Source organism: Aythya marila (genome assembly GCF_965140915.1).
Source record: "Aythya marila genome assembly, chromosome: 1".
In the NCBI taxonomy this organism is placed as follows: domain Eukaryota; kingdom Metazoa; phylum Chordata; class Aves; order Anseriformes; family Anatidae; genus Aythya; species Aythya marila.
Window position 1 is genome coordinate 194895255 of NC_139042.1, and position 16164 is coordinate 194911418.

A 16164-nucleotide genomic window follows, 5' to 3' on the forward strand; every position below is an offset into this window, starting at 1 on the left:
AAAATGTGTATTGCATTACAGAGTGTTCCAAATAGTCTTCAATTTTACATTAGTTATTTCTTCAAGAGGCTGCATATAAATATGGTTTGAGATCATTATCTAACTTCCACCTTCAAATCACTAATATTTTTGGAAGCCAAGTACCATAAGGAAGAGGATAATTATGGCTTTGGCTCTCCATAGTTTAAGGTTTGCTACCTGAAATGTCATATTCATACCATTAATTTTTGTAATGAGAACAAGCAGATATATGGCAGACGTATTGATGTGTTTCTTGCACTAGCAGTATTGGAACTTAAAGAACCATCTATAAATGATGTAGTATATTAAAAGACTTTTGTAAAATGCATGGGTGCTTCGATATCTAAGATAATCTATTATGAGAGGAGAGCTGAATGCTTAGAAACTACTTAGAGAACTAGTGTGTAAGAAAAAGCTGGAAAAGACTCATTTAACAATTGTGAGAAACAAAAGCATATTAGAGAAAGATAATATACATGCAGAGTTTACAAACCGTGTCTTTAGGGTGGCCCAATAAGTAGAAATATGGGGACCCATGCTTGTCACTTTTCATGCACATGGAGAGACTGGAAGGTACCATTCCTAAAGGAAGGGGAGGAACAGCCTAGGACCAATCATTAGAATTAACAGAACCAGTGACATAAAGATATTTCACTATTGTTAGAGCAGAGAATTCTTAGTATGCTTAGAACAACCGAGTAAAAAGCTTAAAAGTAACAGGAAAGAAGCATTTCTGTAAAGCGATGACAAATAAGCATGCTGTAAGTCTAAATATTAGTGAATAATTTCAACTACTATGCATATATATTCAGGAGGTAGAGTCACTTGGACTGTGGATATGGAGTACATCTTGAGGTGCTTTTTGAAGGAGTTAAATGAAAAGCAAAGGGTTTAAAAATTTCAGAACTGTGCCAATTTGTATGAAAAATCCTTACATTGGTAACAACTCTGACATTTTTTTGGTTTAGTCAGTGGCATAGTGCTCAAACATGAACTGAGTTTCTTCAAGACCCTGCAAAAATGGCTTGCTGCTAAATAACTTGTACTTTTTGTTTGTTAACCAGCAATGACTTTGTGTATACTGAAACTTTACTTGTTATGTACACAGCTTGTCCTCCCTTAAATAATCAAAAATGAATCTAAACTCTAGCTCTGCAAAATAACGTTTTAAACCAACAGGGCGAGTTTTCTACATGATTTAGCCTCAACACATCTTGAAAACACACAATGATACATGTCTTTTTAACAGGACTTGTCTTTTAACAATGTCAAACAAGGGGAAAGAGAGAGGTGAAGAGCAACCACTATGCAGAGCCATGAAGTGCCAACCAGCCATGAGACACAGACATCTTGTTCACCAGACCTTGCTGACTCTGGTCCTCCAGGCACAGCAGGTACAAGGCCAGACCCAGATTTCCAGGGCAGGGCAATGGAAAGGTTTTCAAAAACCTTGCTGTGAATAGGCTGGAGTCTCTAAAACTTCTAGCTTTCTGCAGGAGGTGTTGGGCAACTTAAGACTAGGTGGGAAACTACCAAACTTGATAGAAAGTATGGTTTTAAAGTCCTGCTGTGAAAGCAGGAAGGGAACCAAACCAACTTTTGTCTAGATGTTCCTTAAAGGTTCAGTGTTTTTCCTCCTTCTCCAGCACCAGAAGGGAAGCAGGCTGGGGATGGAGGTTGTGCCTTGCCAGAGAGATGGAGCCCACCCACAAGTCACCATTCAAGGTCTAACCATGCCTCAGAGTCCTTCACCTTTTTTCCTTGTTTGCAATTATTTGGCTGTAAAATTTATTACTTTGAGATCCTTCTAATGACTTACATATTTTAATGTAGTTTTGTGTAATAAAAGGAAATGCTAGGAGCAGCAAGCCAGAAGAAGCAAGTTGCCAGGACTGCTGAGACTAAGAGTGAATTATCACAGGTTTTCCTAGGGACCTTCTTCCATTGATATTTAGAGAAAAATAGTGGTTGTTCTCAGAGAAAACTGTAGCTTCCTGGGGCTGATCTGTCATTAGAGTTAACTTGCCTCTTGCAGAGCTCATTGCTGGATGGGGAGGCTGCGATTTGTTAGTTTTATTTAAACTTGAATGTTACTATCTTTGGATTTTGTGAACGCTTTTTTCCCACATTTTGCCTTTAGGGATGCCTCTTCATCCTAATGCTTGGCTGCGCAATATAGATGTGTTTCTGATGGTGTTTGTACAGCAGTGGCTAAGGCCTGTAAAATACAGTGCCTGTAATTAGGCTCCCACAGACTGAGCACCCAGTACCTCCTGCTGAAGTCAATAACCTCTCAGACAGATGCATAAACAGGGAATTAAGCAGCCATTTTGAGAAAAAATCTTGGTCTGCTGTTTTAATCAAGTCGTATTTAATGCTGGGCCGAGAAGTGCTCAGAGGTAAAGTTTTGGCTGTGAATTTTGTCTCGTGGTGTGTGCGGGACCTCGTGTTCCCTGCAGCAGGACTCTCTGGGCACTAAGCGCGCTACATGGTTGGGATCCCCGGCAGCACCTCTACTATTTCTTCCACAGTAATCCAATTTCTCACAGTGATCTTGCTTCTTTGCAGAACATATCTGGCAGGCTATTTCCTATGAAACATGATGCTGCTGTTCTTTGGGGTTGGATGAGCTGCAGTAATTCACCTTCTGTGGAAGCCCAGTTTCTCTGGCTACCCTTATCCTCAGCAAACATGTTCTGAGATTCTGGCTGATAAAACATCTGTTTTCTAAGCTTCTTTTGCTGCACTCTGCTGTGAAATCAGCTTCCGTTTCAGAACATTAATCATATCCCTGCTCCTTCACATATATTCTGATAGAGCAGGGCATGCTAGCATAGGATTTCTGGCTATGTGGGGACTTCTCTCTCTCTGAAGGACTCTAGGATCTCTGGAATTTGTTTCCAAGCACAATCAGCAGCCAGACTTGAGGTAAATGGTGCATTTGCAACACTCTATTCCTTCCCCCAGGTTTAAGCAATGCCTCAGCTCATCCAGGTTTTCCTGGGATGTACTTATAGGGACAGATTTCCAGGTGTTATAAACAAACATAACTCATTCAGGAGATTTACACCCTCTCAGGGGTGTTTTCAGTTTCTTTGCTGAATGCTCTCTACGTTTCAATACACATTCTTCTGTTTCATTGATCACTTTCTTATCACTGATGTCTTTTCCTTAACACTGCTTTTACTGACGCCAATCATATAATCATTCCTACGGTGGTATTTCTTGTACTTAAGTACATACTGTCATATTTTGCACTAACAGAACAATGGTTCCGGAATTTAAAAAGAATTAATTATATCACACAAATAAAAAGTAGAAGACTGAAAGACAATAATGTGGCATTTTTTGGCCATTTGGTTTCAGCTATTCTAGGTAAGCTTCCTTCTTAATGCTGTGAGTCTGAATGTCATTGCTGTTGGAAAGGACTCAAAATGCAGCATTACTACAGCTGACTTGGGAAGCCCTGATTTTTCACCGGGAAAGGATCCTGATACCCCTCCTCTGTGTTTGCATTCCTCCCTACTCTTCTGCACCATACCACCATTGCAATCCAGATGCTAGCTCAGTCCTGCAGCCTTGCATTTTGATACTCAATGAAATCTTATTTCCCACTGAAGGGGTATAGAACTGGACGCTGATGATAATAAGAATATTTCTGATGTGCTTGCTAAAAATAAAAAAGGCTGATTCTTTCAGTAAAATCTGCAATTAGTCTTGTTACAGCTCAGCTGTGTGGTTCTGGTAGGAAGAAAAGGGAACTACTAAGTTTGGACTAATTTGTCTGATGACCTCAGGACCACTTTGTCCTTGAGTTATTGTCACAATCTTCTTTGTGTTCAATTTGCCACTATTTGGAAAAAAAAAATTCTGTCAACAATAAGCTGACAGATGCTCTTTGCAGTGCACTGACTTATCTTTGAGGTTCTGGCTTTCTTGAGGAATGCCCTTTGGTTTTAATCATTTCTATTTGTTATTTTCTGTTTTCAACTTCCTAAGAGGGTGCTGTTGATTTTTATGTGCACCTTCTTTTTGTTCTATTAACACTTCTCGTTGCGTTGGAAATTAAATAGGGAGGATTTGAATATCTCAGATAATTTCATCTTCTTATTTTGTTTCCATTCTATCTGCAGACTGGACACAGTCCTAACATTTCTCTGCCTGTGTCATGTTCACATTAAGAACTGCAGACATGTGGATGTTATCCTCTGCTGTTATGCTTTCTGTGGGTTGTGTTAACGCTACAAAGGAATTTCTGAACACTTCTGCTTTTCAGTGCAGTAGGCAAACATGGATTTTAAGCACCGTTGCTTAGTTCTTCTCTCATAAGGAGCAGTAAGCTGGGGGTGCAGCTAGGAAAACGTTTAACTCTTTCCTGGTAGCAAATATTACGGAATCATAGAATCAGAATCATAGAACCAGAATCATAGAATAAAACAATCTAGGTTGGAAAAAACTTTCAAGATCATCAAGTCGAACTGTCAACCTGACCTACTGACTCCCAACACCAAATCAAGTACCTTAGTGCCAAGAGTGCCTTAGTGCTTATATCACAGTCATCTGCATTTTGACACAGCCTTTCCTCTAAGCCTTCCAAATGACTTTTCAAATGGTGAGCAAAGCTTTAAACAGTCCTGTGAAGTCACATTTTTTTCTGTTATCACTACAAGCTGTGCCTATATTTGTAGTGGTTTATTTGTATTTCCTACTTAGGTACTTTTGGGAAAGGGAAAGCTTGTGCTCTATTATACCTGTTGGGGGATTTGTTTTCCCAGAACAATGCTATAAACACATTTTTTTCCATCTATTTACAATGTCTTATGACTCTGGAATAAGGTACAGATCTATAAGATTGCATAAACATATACATTAATTTTAAGATCTGCCATAAGCCTAGGTTTAAGAGTCATCCGGAATTGGGATCTTAAGAAAGTCAGATTTGGAAAGACTCTGAACTGTAATCAGATCTGGTATGGATTCTTTGCTCTCAACAGTCTCCTGTGACCCCCATTATATTAAATCATTTTCTGAGGGATGAGGGAACGGCTGGTACATGTCTTTGCTATTTGAGAAGGATTACTATTGCTAAGTCAGTCATGGACTTTTGTTTGCTCTTTCATTAAAAATGTTGCACCTCTCTCTATAAATCAAGTTTGGAGGTTATCTGAATCTCTGCTGGAGTTCTCCCTGGAGGGGTTATATATTGGCTAAAATTGATATTAAATATCTTTGTACCAATTTATCATAATCACTGTTAGCTATTCTGGCTTTGTTCCCACTCATAAAAAATACAACTGACTGACTTTATCATCAGATGAGCTGAGAAACTCCTGAAAGCTGGTAAAAATGCAACAAACACTTTGCCAAGTATTGCCTCAGCCACAGGATTGTCTCTAGTTCAGAGGGGAAAATGGTACAATTACTAAATAGACTGACAGCTGGCAAAGCACTGGCTTTCAGTGGAACTGACTAACGTCTTCAGTAGAGGTATTGAATTTATGTTGATAGCAAAGGCTGACTTGAACCTACATTTAAGCCTAAGTATTACTTTGCATTTTCATACGTACTGCAATTACTGATTTTAATAGGAATTATGTTGGAACTTCAAACAGAACATTGGAAATTGGATGTTCTAGCATAAGGAAGTTAAGGAATGATCATTTACAAAAACAAAAAACAAGCCTTTTGCTGAGATATTTAAGGCTCAGTTTTGGACATCATAGAACTTATGTAAATATATGACTGTCACGCTGTATTTTAGAGTAAGACCTGTAAGACTTGATTTCCATTCAAAAAGATTTTTTTTTGGTCTTTGAATGATCTTTGGGTAATTTATTTTTATTTCTTGTCATTTCAGTAGTGAAATAAGATCTAATATTATCTAAGTTACTCACAGTTTGAAATATTTGAAAAAGTCCCAGAAACAAAATGTGAGAAGAATGGATCTTACTTTCTGACCATGTTGAGAAGTCTCCTTTTCATTTCAGAGTTAACTTCTACATGATCAACTGTGTATACTGTCAGAGATAATACTGTGGGTGGGGTTATCAAAGAAGCACATTCTTTTTAATGCTTTGAGTTTAGATCTGAGCTGCTGTGATTCAAAATGTTCAGAGAAGTACCAATAGAGGAAAGAAAAGACAGCTTACAGGCAAATCAGCAACTCCCAGAACACTCAGAGATGTCCCCTAAAAAGTTCAAAGTGCTTCCTCCAATGCACATCTTCTAAGCCATTGCCTGTGTCAGGAGGGCAGCTGAGGACAGTGAAGTACACATATAGGGTCTTGAGCCAAGAAAGCACTTAAATGTGAATAAGTCCACCTGTACTTGGGTAAGTACTTAAGTCCATACTTAATGTGCCCCAGCACATGACAATATATCAATCTGCTACTTAATACCAAAGCAAATTTATATAGGTGCATGCAAATAGAAAAATGTAAAGATGAAAACCCACCATATTCAGGGACCTGGCCTGTTCCGCGTTTCAACAACAGTCGCACTCTCCTGCCACCAGACTTGATTAGCTCTATTGCTCTGGCATGTGTCATGTCCCTTGTGCTTTCTCCATTGATTTCAATTATTTGATCTCCTACCTGTCAGGTAAGAAGAACATCGAGTCAGACAGAATTGCAGGAAAATGAGCATTTCAGAAAGAGACATATTCAATGGATCACAGATTACTTGAATGACAGACAGACACATCAAGGCAAATTTGTTCCTGTCTGTCTGAGGGATATCACTGGCAGATTAAATAACCTCCGAGATGGATTCTGAATGGGGTGTATCAAATGCTGCTCATCTTCTGCAGAAATCAGTGTAACGTACTTATAGCCTCTATTGTGCCTTGTATACATAAGAGTTTTTTTGAACCACTTGATATGTTGGAATCGCTGGAAACACACTACCCATGCTACACTTCAGCTTGCAGTGTTGTGCTGGCCTGAGAAGACTGTTGCTGCATGTAACTGGCTGCTTTCATAGAGAAAAGAGAGGGTCAGGGTGCAAATACTGAGATCTGCCATTGGACTATCCAAATCTTGGTAGCAAAGTTTCACACCAGATTTAGAATTATCATGAAGCAAGCTAGGAAAGAAGGCAAGGTAAGCTGCTGTGGCTGCCACTGCACAGCCCATGCACATCTTCTGGATTCTCAGGAACATGTTTTGAACTTTTTATCTACAGGTGGTTTTTGCTGGGATGTCCATTCAGAGCAGCAGTCCTCACAGCTCTGATTACAGATTTCTGCCACTGATTTCTCCACTGCCTTTGCGGCCAGTTAGCCTCATTGGTACTTCTCTGCCTCTATTTCTCTGGCTGCGAAGCAGGGCACTGATGCCTGTGTCTACCTTTCACCCCAATCTCCTTCCCTGCCTTGTCCTGCTGGGATGTTCTGCCTCTGCTCTGCTCAGTGAGAAGAACTGGCTTTGGATGCTAGAAACCCCTCACTGAATAGCGGAGCACTTGCTTTCCATGGTCATGCACAGTAGGCACCAGCACATGGAGCAAGCAGCAGTTGTACAGCTTGCTTGGTACTGCAGCACCATGGCCACACACTTGTTTTGTGAGACAGTTCAGTGAGCAGCATGGCGAGGTGACACGCCAGCCCAGCATTCGCAGCACCACAGCCTTTGGAATGAAGGTTTTGCAGCTGCACTGCAGATGCCTCCAAGCCCTGTTGACTTGCGTGAAGATCCCAGTGGTGGCAAAAGTGTTGGTCCAGGTGACGTGCATCCAAGAGCTGCTTGAGGGTCTCAGCTGGGTGGGCTCAGCAAACTCATTTATCAGTGTCATGAGAGCATATCTGCTCGGTGGGATCACACCTGCCTTGGTCTGCATCTACAGCCTCCTCACTGTGGAGAGCTGAGCAGATCCAACTCACTAAAATAGCGATGCTGCATGCATCTGAGAGAGGGTTTTAAAGAGGCTATACAGTTTTCAAGATGATGGGTACTTCCCTTTCCTCTTACAAGCCTCTCCTAACAAAACCAGCTCTTTGCTGGCCTTGGACATTGAAATGTTTTCTGTTTTATATGCTTTCTTTGCTACTATTGTATTTCTGTCAACTGAAAGCATAATCCTCCAGAGGCTTTCCTTCCTTCCTGAGTCTGAAATATAGTATTTACCAAATAAATGTGCATAATATGAGATGTCAACAAGACTCCTAGCATCAAAGAAAACTGGAAGGGATGTCAAGAAGTCATCTAGTCCCTACTTTTGTTCAGAAAAGATGTTACTAAAAGCACTATGGCAGTTTCTCTATAAGAATTCATACTTGTCAATAGGAGTTGCAGCCTGTTTTAAGAACTCTCCCAGGATACTGTACGCAATCTCTTTCAGTACTTTATTTAACTAAAAAGTCATTGATCCGAATAAAACCTCTGAGCCTTGCTATCGTGCTCTTTATTTTCTGTAGGCTGAGCAGTGGAGGAAAAAAATCAGGATTATTTAGTGTCAAAAGGCCTTATTTTTGCAGCGCAAATTTCTTTCTTAGAGGATTGTCTCCTTTAGGAGGAATGGACATGGATGTAGCATGCAGTACAGATTTTTAGACACTTCTGATGACATCCAGGCCAACGTGACATGCAGCAGAGGTGCTCATGCAGTGATCTCCACTGGGTTTGGCCATGCAGGTCTGTTTGTGTCACCCTGACTTTTGCAGTACTGGTAGGATGTAGCTGCACACACACAAAACAAAACCAGAAAATCCGTCTTGCCACTTCTGCAGCACAAACATGAAAGATGGATTTATTGTACTCTCCCTACAAGGATGTTAGTAAGGCCAAACACAGACAAAATTCCACCAGTTTGGGAAAACCTGCTTCTAAATGTCGTGAAACAATTAAATCCTCATAGAAATCCTGTAAAAGTCAAGTCAGATTTTGCAAAGGCTTAAATATAGCTCCTTTTTGTGCCATGTTGCCTGGATATACCAAGTTTTGCAGAAGGTATTTAAAATGATCTTGTTAACATGTTTTGAGAGAAGAAGTGCCAGATTAGATCAAATGAAGGAGGTGTTTTTAACACTCCTTGATATATAGCCTTTAAAATGAGTAATGATGAAAGCTGTTCAGTGCACGCACAGTCCTTCAAATAAAATCTTCTACACTCCTGAGCAGAAAGACAGGAGGAGATTTTAATACAGTTTAATATGTAAAAAGGTTAAGTTAATGCCATATTTTCCCTTGCTGTTTGCCTTTATTCTGTTCTCATTGGTCAATATACAGGAGCTATCTTGTATTAGTGTAACCTTTTCTGTATTTCAGTATTTTTTTTTCTCTATAGTCAGCAAGTAGCTGATTTGATAATTCCCTCTTTTTAATATAAAATCATATGTGCAAATAACCTTGGAAAACTTAAAAAAAAATATATATTAAAGCCTAGCATTCTGGTTATGTGACTGAAGGAGGGGAGAGAAACAAGTATGTAAAAATTAGGTACTCTGAAATTTCCATTACAAGATTTGAGACCAGAGTGAAAATAAATAGTGGCAGGAGCCATGGGTTAATTGTTTTCCATGCATTTGTGTCTTGTGGCTGACTGATGTATAACTGAAACATGCCACCTGTGCAGCACAAACCCAGGTCTGATTAGATATGGAAAACAACACAGAAGAGAAACGTTATGAATGCTCTTGCCCTTAGAAAAGCTTCAATTAGACTCCCCGCTATCTAGGGAATTCATACAAAAGAGAAAACCTTGACTGAGAACTGGTTTCCCCTGTGTCTAATAAAGTATGGGTTCTTATTCTTTATTTTTTATTTATTTTTTATTTTTTTTCCAGTTAACATTTAAAACCTGCTTGCCTTCCCCCAGCCCTGTGATGTTTGACACAGGAGGCTGTCTCTCTCTCTACTTAGGTGGCTTTTTTCAGAAAGCAAAACCTTGTCTTAAAGCAAAAGCTTCTTGTGTGACTCTTGACAGATACTGCTAGTGTAGATCATTCACTGGAGAGAGGGAAAGACATGGAATTTTGCTGAGGCTATTTCTTCCTGTTTAAAACCCAGTAATTGTTGAAGAGGAGCTCAGGTATACCCGCATATTGAAGTTACTCTCTTTTTAGGAACAGAGGTTGTTTCCTGCAGTTTTATGCCACACATGACATTTTCTTGGTAATTCTCTTCTGGGTACTTCCAAGTCTGTACAGAGTCTCCAAACTGGAGATAATATTAAGCTAGGGGGTAAGCAAAACTGATCAAAATGATAAAAATCTTCCCATGTGGGAGAAACACTCTTGTTAATAATGCTCCCAGAATAAGATTTTTGCATGTTTGTAGCACATCAAATTTGTGACTCATGATTAGCCTGGACTCTTTACTCTGAGGGTGGTGAGGCACTGGAACAGGTTGCTGAGAGAAGCTATGGATGCTGCATCTTTGGAGGTGTTCAAGGCTAGGCTGGATGGGGCTTTGGGAAACCTGGTCTGGTGGGATGAGTCCTTGCCCATGGCAGGGGGTTGGAACTGGGTGATCTTTAAGGTCCCCTCCAACCCAAACCATTCTGTGATTCTGTGATTCTATGATTCCAAGACTATCCCCTGCAGTCTTATCTAGACAGTTACCCCCTATTTTAAACTGTGCATATAATTTTGCTACCCTTAAAGAAACACAGTGCACTTCAGTGAATTTTATCATATTGAGTGCTTCAGTATGAAAAGTTCATTTTGAAATCGAAGTCAGTTCCTCAAAGCCTTCTAAGACTTCTAAAAACCTCTTGGCATTAAGAAATGTTACTATTTACCAATAAGTCTCTAGTTATTGATGAAATTATTGAATTGAGCTGGTGTCATCACAGACCCTTCAGAACCACACTTGTAATTTCACACTTGTAATCCTCCTTCAGGAACAAAACATTCAGAACATCCTTTGAGAGTCATTATTTCCCCATCCTGACTGTGAATTTCCTACAAGGTGCTTTTGAAAGGTGAAAAGAAGATGCCTCATACCTTCTCTATCCCATTTTTGCACAAAGAAATAAAAATGAAAATAAAAAAGAAAACTAGACTAATATGACAAGGTTTGTTTTTCACAACTTCTGTGTTATTTTTTTCAACTTTTTGATAACTTGCCACAGATTATTTCTGGGAATGAAAGTTAAAGGAATTTTAGTCTGTTAATGTATTTTAAAAGTAAGGGATATGTTTGCTTTTCTCTAGTCTTCTACCAACTTTCTTGTCCTCCATGAGTTCTTGGAGATTGTTACTAATAGTCTAGAAATTACCTTCTCTAAATCACTGAGCATACGTGAAAATCAACAACTTCAGCTGACTTGAATCTTAAAATTCTTTAAGCAGTTTTCTCCTTAATCTTATCTCAACTCATTTCTTTTTGTTGAAATTGGTGTACTGTTCAGAAAATGGTCCTTCTGAATATCTCAATGAAGATTGATAGAAAGAAAGCACTGAATATTTCAGCCTCCTCCACATTCTCAGTGAGTGATGGACCTATACTTTCCTTCTCTTCATATTTATTTTAATATATTTATGTTACCTTGTTACCTTTTATACTTTTCTTGCAGACTGCCTGTATATCATTCTGACACATTTAATCTTCCTTATGCATCTAATGGGACACCAGCCACCTAACAGGTGTTGTAGCATCAAGCTTTGACTGTCTGAATCCTTTATTGGGTATGACCCTGTGGCATTAGCTCCTTTCATGGAAAGTGACACATTTGAATATCAGTTTCTTATTTATAAGAGTCATTTCAGCAAGCTGCCTTTTGTGGAGATATAAAGCTTTTCGCATGAGACACCAGAATATTCCAAAAGATAAGCTTCAATGTCGCAACATCATTATTTTGCACGGTGTTTGGTTTCTCTGTCACTTTGCACTTACAGATTTCATTTTTTTTGTCAAGAAATTAACATAAAAAATAGTTCCCAAAGTCTGTGGAGTTAGCCATCCCTAAAATTACACCTTCAACTTCCACACCATTCAGGTGCAATTTTTTCACGACAGCCTGAGAGGATGCGTGCATCCTAATCACCAAGTTTTATGTGCACAAACAGCACAGGAAAGGTTTGAGAGTGCAGCACTTGAAACACAATATTTTAATCTCACAAAGCCACAGACTGCCTTTGGCTCTGTAGAATAAATGTTAACCTGAAGGTGCTGTTGCATGGGGTCTGTGGCAGTTTGGTTGCCAGTCGTGAACCAGCCAATGGATCCCTTTCTGCTCCCAACAGGCAGGCCTTGCACTGTGGCACCCCCCAAGAAAATGGCACCAATTCTGATTTGTGACCTTCCTGGCAGTCTTCAGCAGAGATGACAAAGCCTGAGCGATCAGACATTCCCACCAGCTGAAGGCTGGCAAGTTGGCTGGGTAAGTGTGCATGTCTGTTGCCTGAGATGTGTTTATTCTGAAGAAACACTCCAGCTATGAATCTGGCAACTTTTGCACACGTCAATTTCTCGTTATGCTTCTTTCTTCCTATCAAATGAGGCCCTGGCTGAATTTTCATTCCCTTTGATATAAATGCCTACCCACATCTACCGGTGCTTCTCCTGACCTGATGGCATTCAACAAGAAGAATTCTTCTCTTACACTCTTACAGTGTCCAAGCACAAAGTAAACACTGAATGCTTCCCTCCACTTAATGCTTTTAAAGTTGAATATTAACAATTTAAATGTATTTATGAAAGTAGTTTGTGTGTATGGGAAATGTCTCTTAACAAAATCTGTTTCAGTTCAAGTTAATTCAGACTCTCCATCCATGCATAAGAACAACTGAGCTATAAAATTGGGCAGCATGTTTTCTGGTAATAATGAGAAGATAATATTCCTAAGGAGTGTTTAAGTGACATCACTATTGATAGGTTAATTAGAAAGAAAATTGTAAAGCTTCTCTGAATCATTAGAATAAAGAGCTGCTATTACATGTGAGTTTTGCTGCAGAGTCTTTGTTCTGGCCATATTTTATAGTAATTATTACCTGTCTTGTTTAAAAAAAAGCCAATCAGCACATACAAACAAAATTTCAGAAGTAGGCAAAATCAGAAGGAAATATATATAGCTTTACTATAATAAAAGTTTTTCCTTGTTCAAACATACTTCTAAACCACTTGCGATAGCCTTGTGTATATTTGCTTCTGCTAGCTTGTAAGAAACCGTCTCTAAGCAGGTGTATAGTTCCCTGTTGCACAAAATGAAATTAATTGCATATGCACATTTTCATTCTATGTTAAATGAGGAAATCTAATGATAAAAGCAGCCTCAAATGATTTGTGCAGAGGGCATTGCTATCTGTCATTTTATTAATGCATTTTCTAATTAAACCTCGGGAAAGAGACTAATTACTCTTAATTACTTTTTATATGGGCATTCTATTTTTATAACGGAACTTTTTTTTCATATATATTTGTTGCTGTTGTTATTGTTAATAAGTCCAAAAGGCTGAGAGATTGTCTGTATTTGGAAACTGAACAAAATAGCAGCTCCAGAACATCTATTTTGGTGAATTTCCAAGTGATGTCAAGCCCTGATATCATTGCCTGGTGTTAGGCACAGGCTGGGTATCTGCTGTGCAAATTTCCTCACAGCAGAGAATTTGTACTGCCACTTGTAATGTATAGCTTGGTGTATTTCTAGTCTTGGACTTCCTCAAGTGTATTGTAGGTACATGTAGCTTGGATATCTTGGTAAGAGAAAAAATATTTCTCTTTGGAGGAATTACAAGGCTGTGTGCCTTGCACTATTTGAAGCAACCACCCATGAAGGTATTAAGTCACAAACTCTTCTGTTTGATGGCCATCCAGCTGTTTGAGCAGGGAAGCCACCTTTTCACCTTTTGCTGAGAATAGGGAGAAATTTAGAATTCTATTACTGAAAGAGAACTTGGAAACTGGAAAATGCATAACCTCATGTCTGTGCAGAATGGGGAGTGTATGAACGAAAATAGGGTTTGCAGTGGTTGGCAACTAAGGGGACTTATGGTACTCTAGAACACCTGAAGTCTTCGTCAGCAGTGCTGCAAAATAATCCATGTATATGTGAATTAAAGATGTCAAAGATAAAAGGAACATTCATTAACTTACTAGAGAAAAGTGTATACCAGTACATTTTTAAATAGTGCTAGGATGACTCAGTGTAGAATAATGTAATGTTAATAGCTATTTCACCACTGCAATCATGGATGGGAATCAGTAGAGACTGTAAAAAAGGAAAAATAAAAGTTTCTGATATATTCTTGATGGACTCAGCCAGTCCCATTAAGCAAATGCAAAGTGAACTCAAGATTTACAAGCAGATTTTAAAGATCCTATACATAAGCCTAGGCATAAGTTTTCATGGAGAATGCTCCATCCAAAGTTGTATCCAGACAGGAAAACAGAAAAGAACATAAACTCTGAACATAAGCCATGGAAACATTTTGAGGAGGAGACTGATAAAACAGAGCTAAGAATGTACTTTCAAACATACCAGAAGTGTGGAGCCTGTCAGAGAACCAAGATCTCAAAAAATAGCAAGATAGAAAAGACCACAAGAAAAAGATTAGGTGAATTCTTTGCATTGATGTTCACTGAAGAGGAGGGCAGCCAAAACCCTGCAAAGGGCCTGCTCAGTGGAGGGGCAAGATTGAGGAACTGGCTCCACCAGCAGTGCCAGTGGGAAAGATTGTAGAACAAATTGATGAAATGAATAGGAAGAAACCACCAGAAGTACTCATCATGGCACTCATCCATGATTGAAGGAATTTGGATATGAAGCTGCTGAACTAGTAGCTACAGGATGTAATCTGCTGCCTACTTCGGTAAATGGCTTAGTAGCAGAGGAATAGGAAGTGGCAAGTGTGACACCAGTCCTAAAAGACAGTCCTGGAAAGTGACCAACTGAGTCTTATGTTCATTCCAGCAGACGGATGGAAGCAATAAGGAACGTGAAGGTTAGCTGGCACATGGATAATTATGATATATGGGGGAAGGATCAGTGTGGCTTTTGTAGAGGGAAGCCATTCCTCACAGACCTGTTGCTGGCCGCTGAAGCTGTCAATGACTATGTAGATAAATGAGATATGGTTAGTATACTGACATTTTCAGAAAGCTTCTAACAGTAAACTCTTCAGTAAAGGCTCTGCTGTGATGGGAGAAAGAATAGGGTCTTCTAGGTAAGAGATTAAATTCAAGGGGAAAAAAAAAAGCTGGAAATAAGTGGTCAATTTTCACAATCAAAGACCTTACCATAGTGATTACTCTGTTCAGCATATTTGTAAGTGGCCTGGTGAAGAGCTTGAAGATTGTGTGATAAGATTTGCAGGCAACATAATACCATGCAGGATTGTCAAATCTAAATGTAATGTTAAAAGCTGTGGAAAGATAGCACAATACTGTGTGTTAAAGCAGCAGGTGAAATTCAGTAGTGCTAAGTGCTAAGTGCAGTACATGTGGAAAATTACACACACAATCACTCTAAATTAACCATTACCCCTGAAGAGAAAGATCTTACATTCTTTATGGTTAGTTCTCTGAAATGTCAGCCCAGTCAAGAAAGCAAACAGAATGTTAACCATTAGAGAAAGAATAGGGAATAAAGGAGGAACCATCATTAAGTCATTAAGGAGCACCAATATCTTTAAAAACTTCAGGTTTTTCTAGTGCTTTTACCTCCAGAATGTGATAGACTGATAAATGGTTCAGAGGAGGCCAGTGAGGATGGTCAAGGGTGAAGGAAAGCTCCCTTATAGGGCAAGATGAAATAGACTGCTAAACATCGGCAGAAAAAGGTGTATATGATGTTGGTCAACAGAATAAGGGATAATATGGAAAATGAGGAAGTAATCATAATATTACTATGCTGTAGCTATGATTAAAAAAGATTTTTGTTTTGAAATAATGTAAACATTCATTTTTGAAACCCATTGATATAGCATATCAGGAATTTCAAAAGCATAAGCACATTCAAATAAATCGCTAAAAGTAATTCTGGATCCTAAATATGAAAATTCCAGCATGAAAAAAATCTGTAAAGTGTTGCCTGCTGGAGGTTTGGATGTTGTTATAGCAGGTGAAGAATCATTTCATACATGTTCTACAGTCCTTCCCTAAGCATCATCTACTTGTACTTGGAGTGAAGATATTAGGCTGGGTGGTGGGCTGTAGGAATGGATCTAATATTTGCATCCTTTTACCTTCACAGGTGACCTCTTCC

The 16164-nt window shown here is 39.1% G+C and overlaps 1 protein-coding gene across 4 annotated transcripts in view; it reads right to left on the reverse strand.

Annotated features, from left to right (window-relative positions):
- The window catches only part of MAGI2 (membrane associated guanylate kinase, WW and PDZ domain containing 2), a 771385-nt gene that overhangs the window by 17191 nt on the left and 738030 nt on the right, over nucleotides 1-16164 (reverse strand). For all 4 annotated transcript variants that reach the window (XM_082759166.1, XM_082759165.1, XM_082759164.1 and 1 more), the window contains one exon: nucleotides 6476-6614. In XM_082759166.1, coding sequence (XP_082615292.1) covers nucleotides 6476-6614 — 139 coding nt within the window. The remainder of the gene's footprint in view (nucleotides 1-6475; nucleotides 6615-16164) is intronic.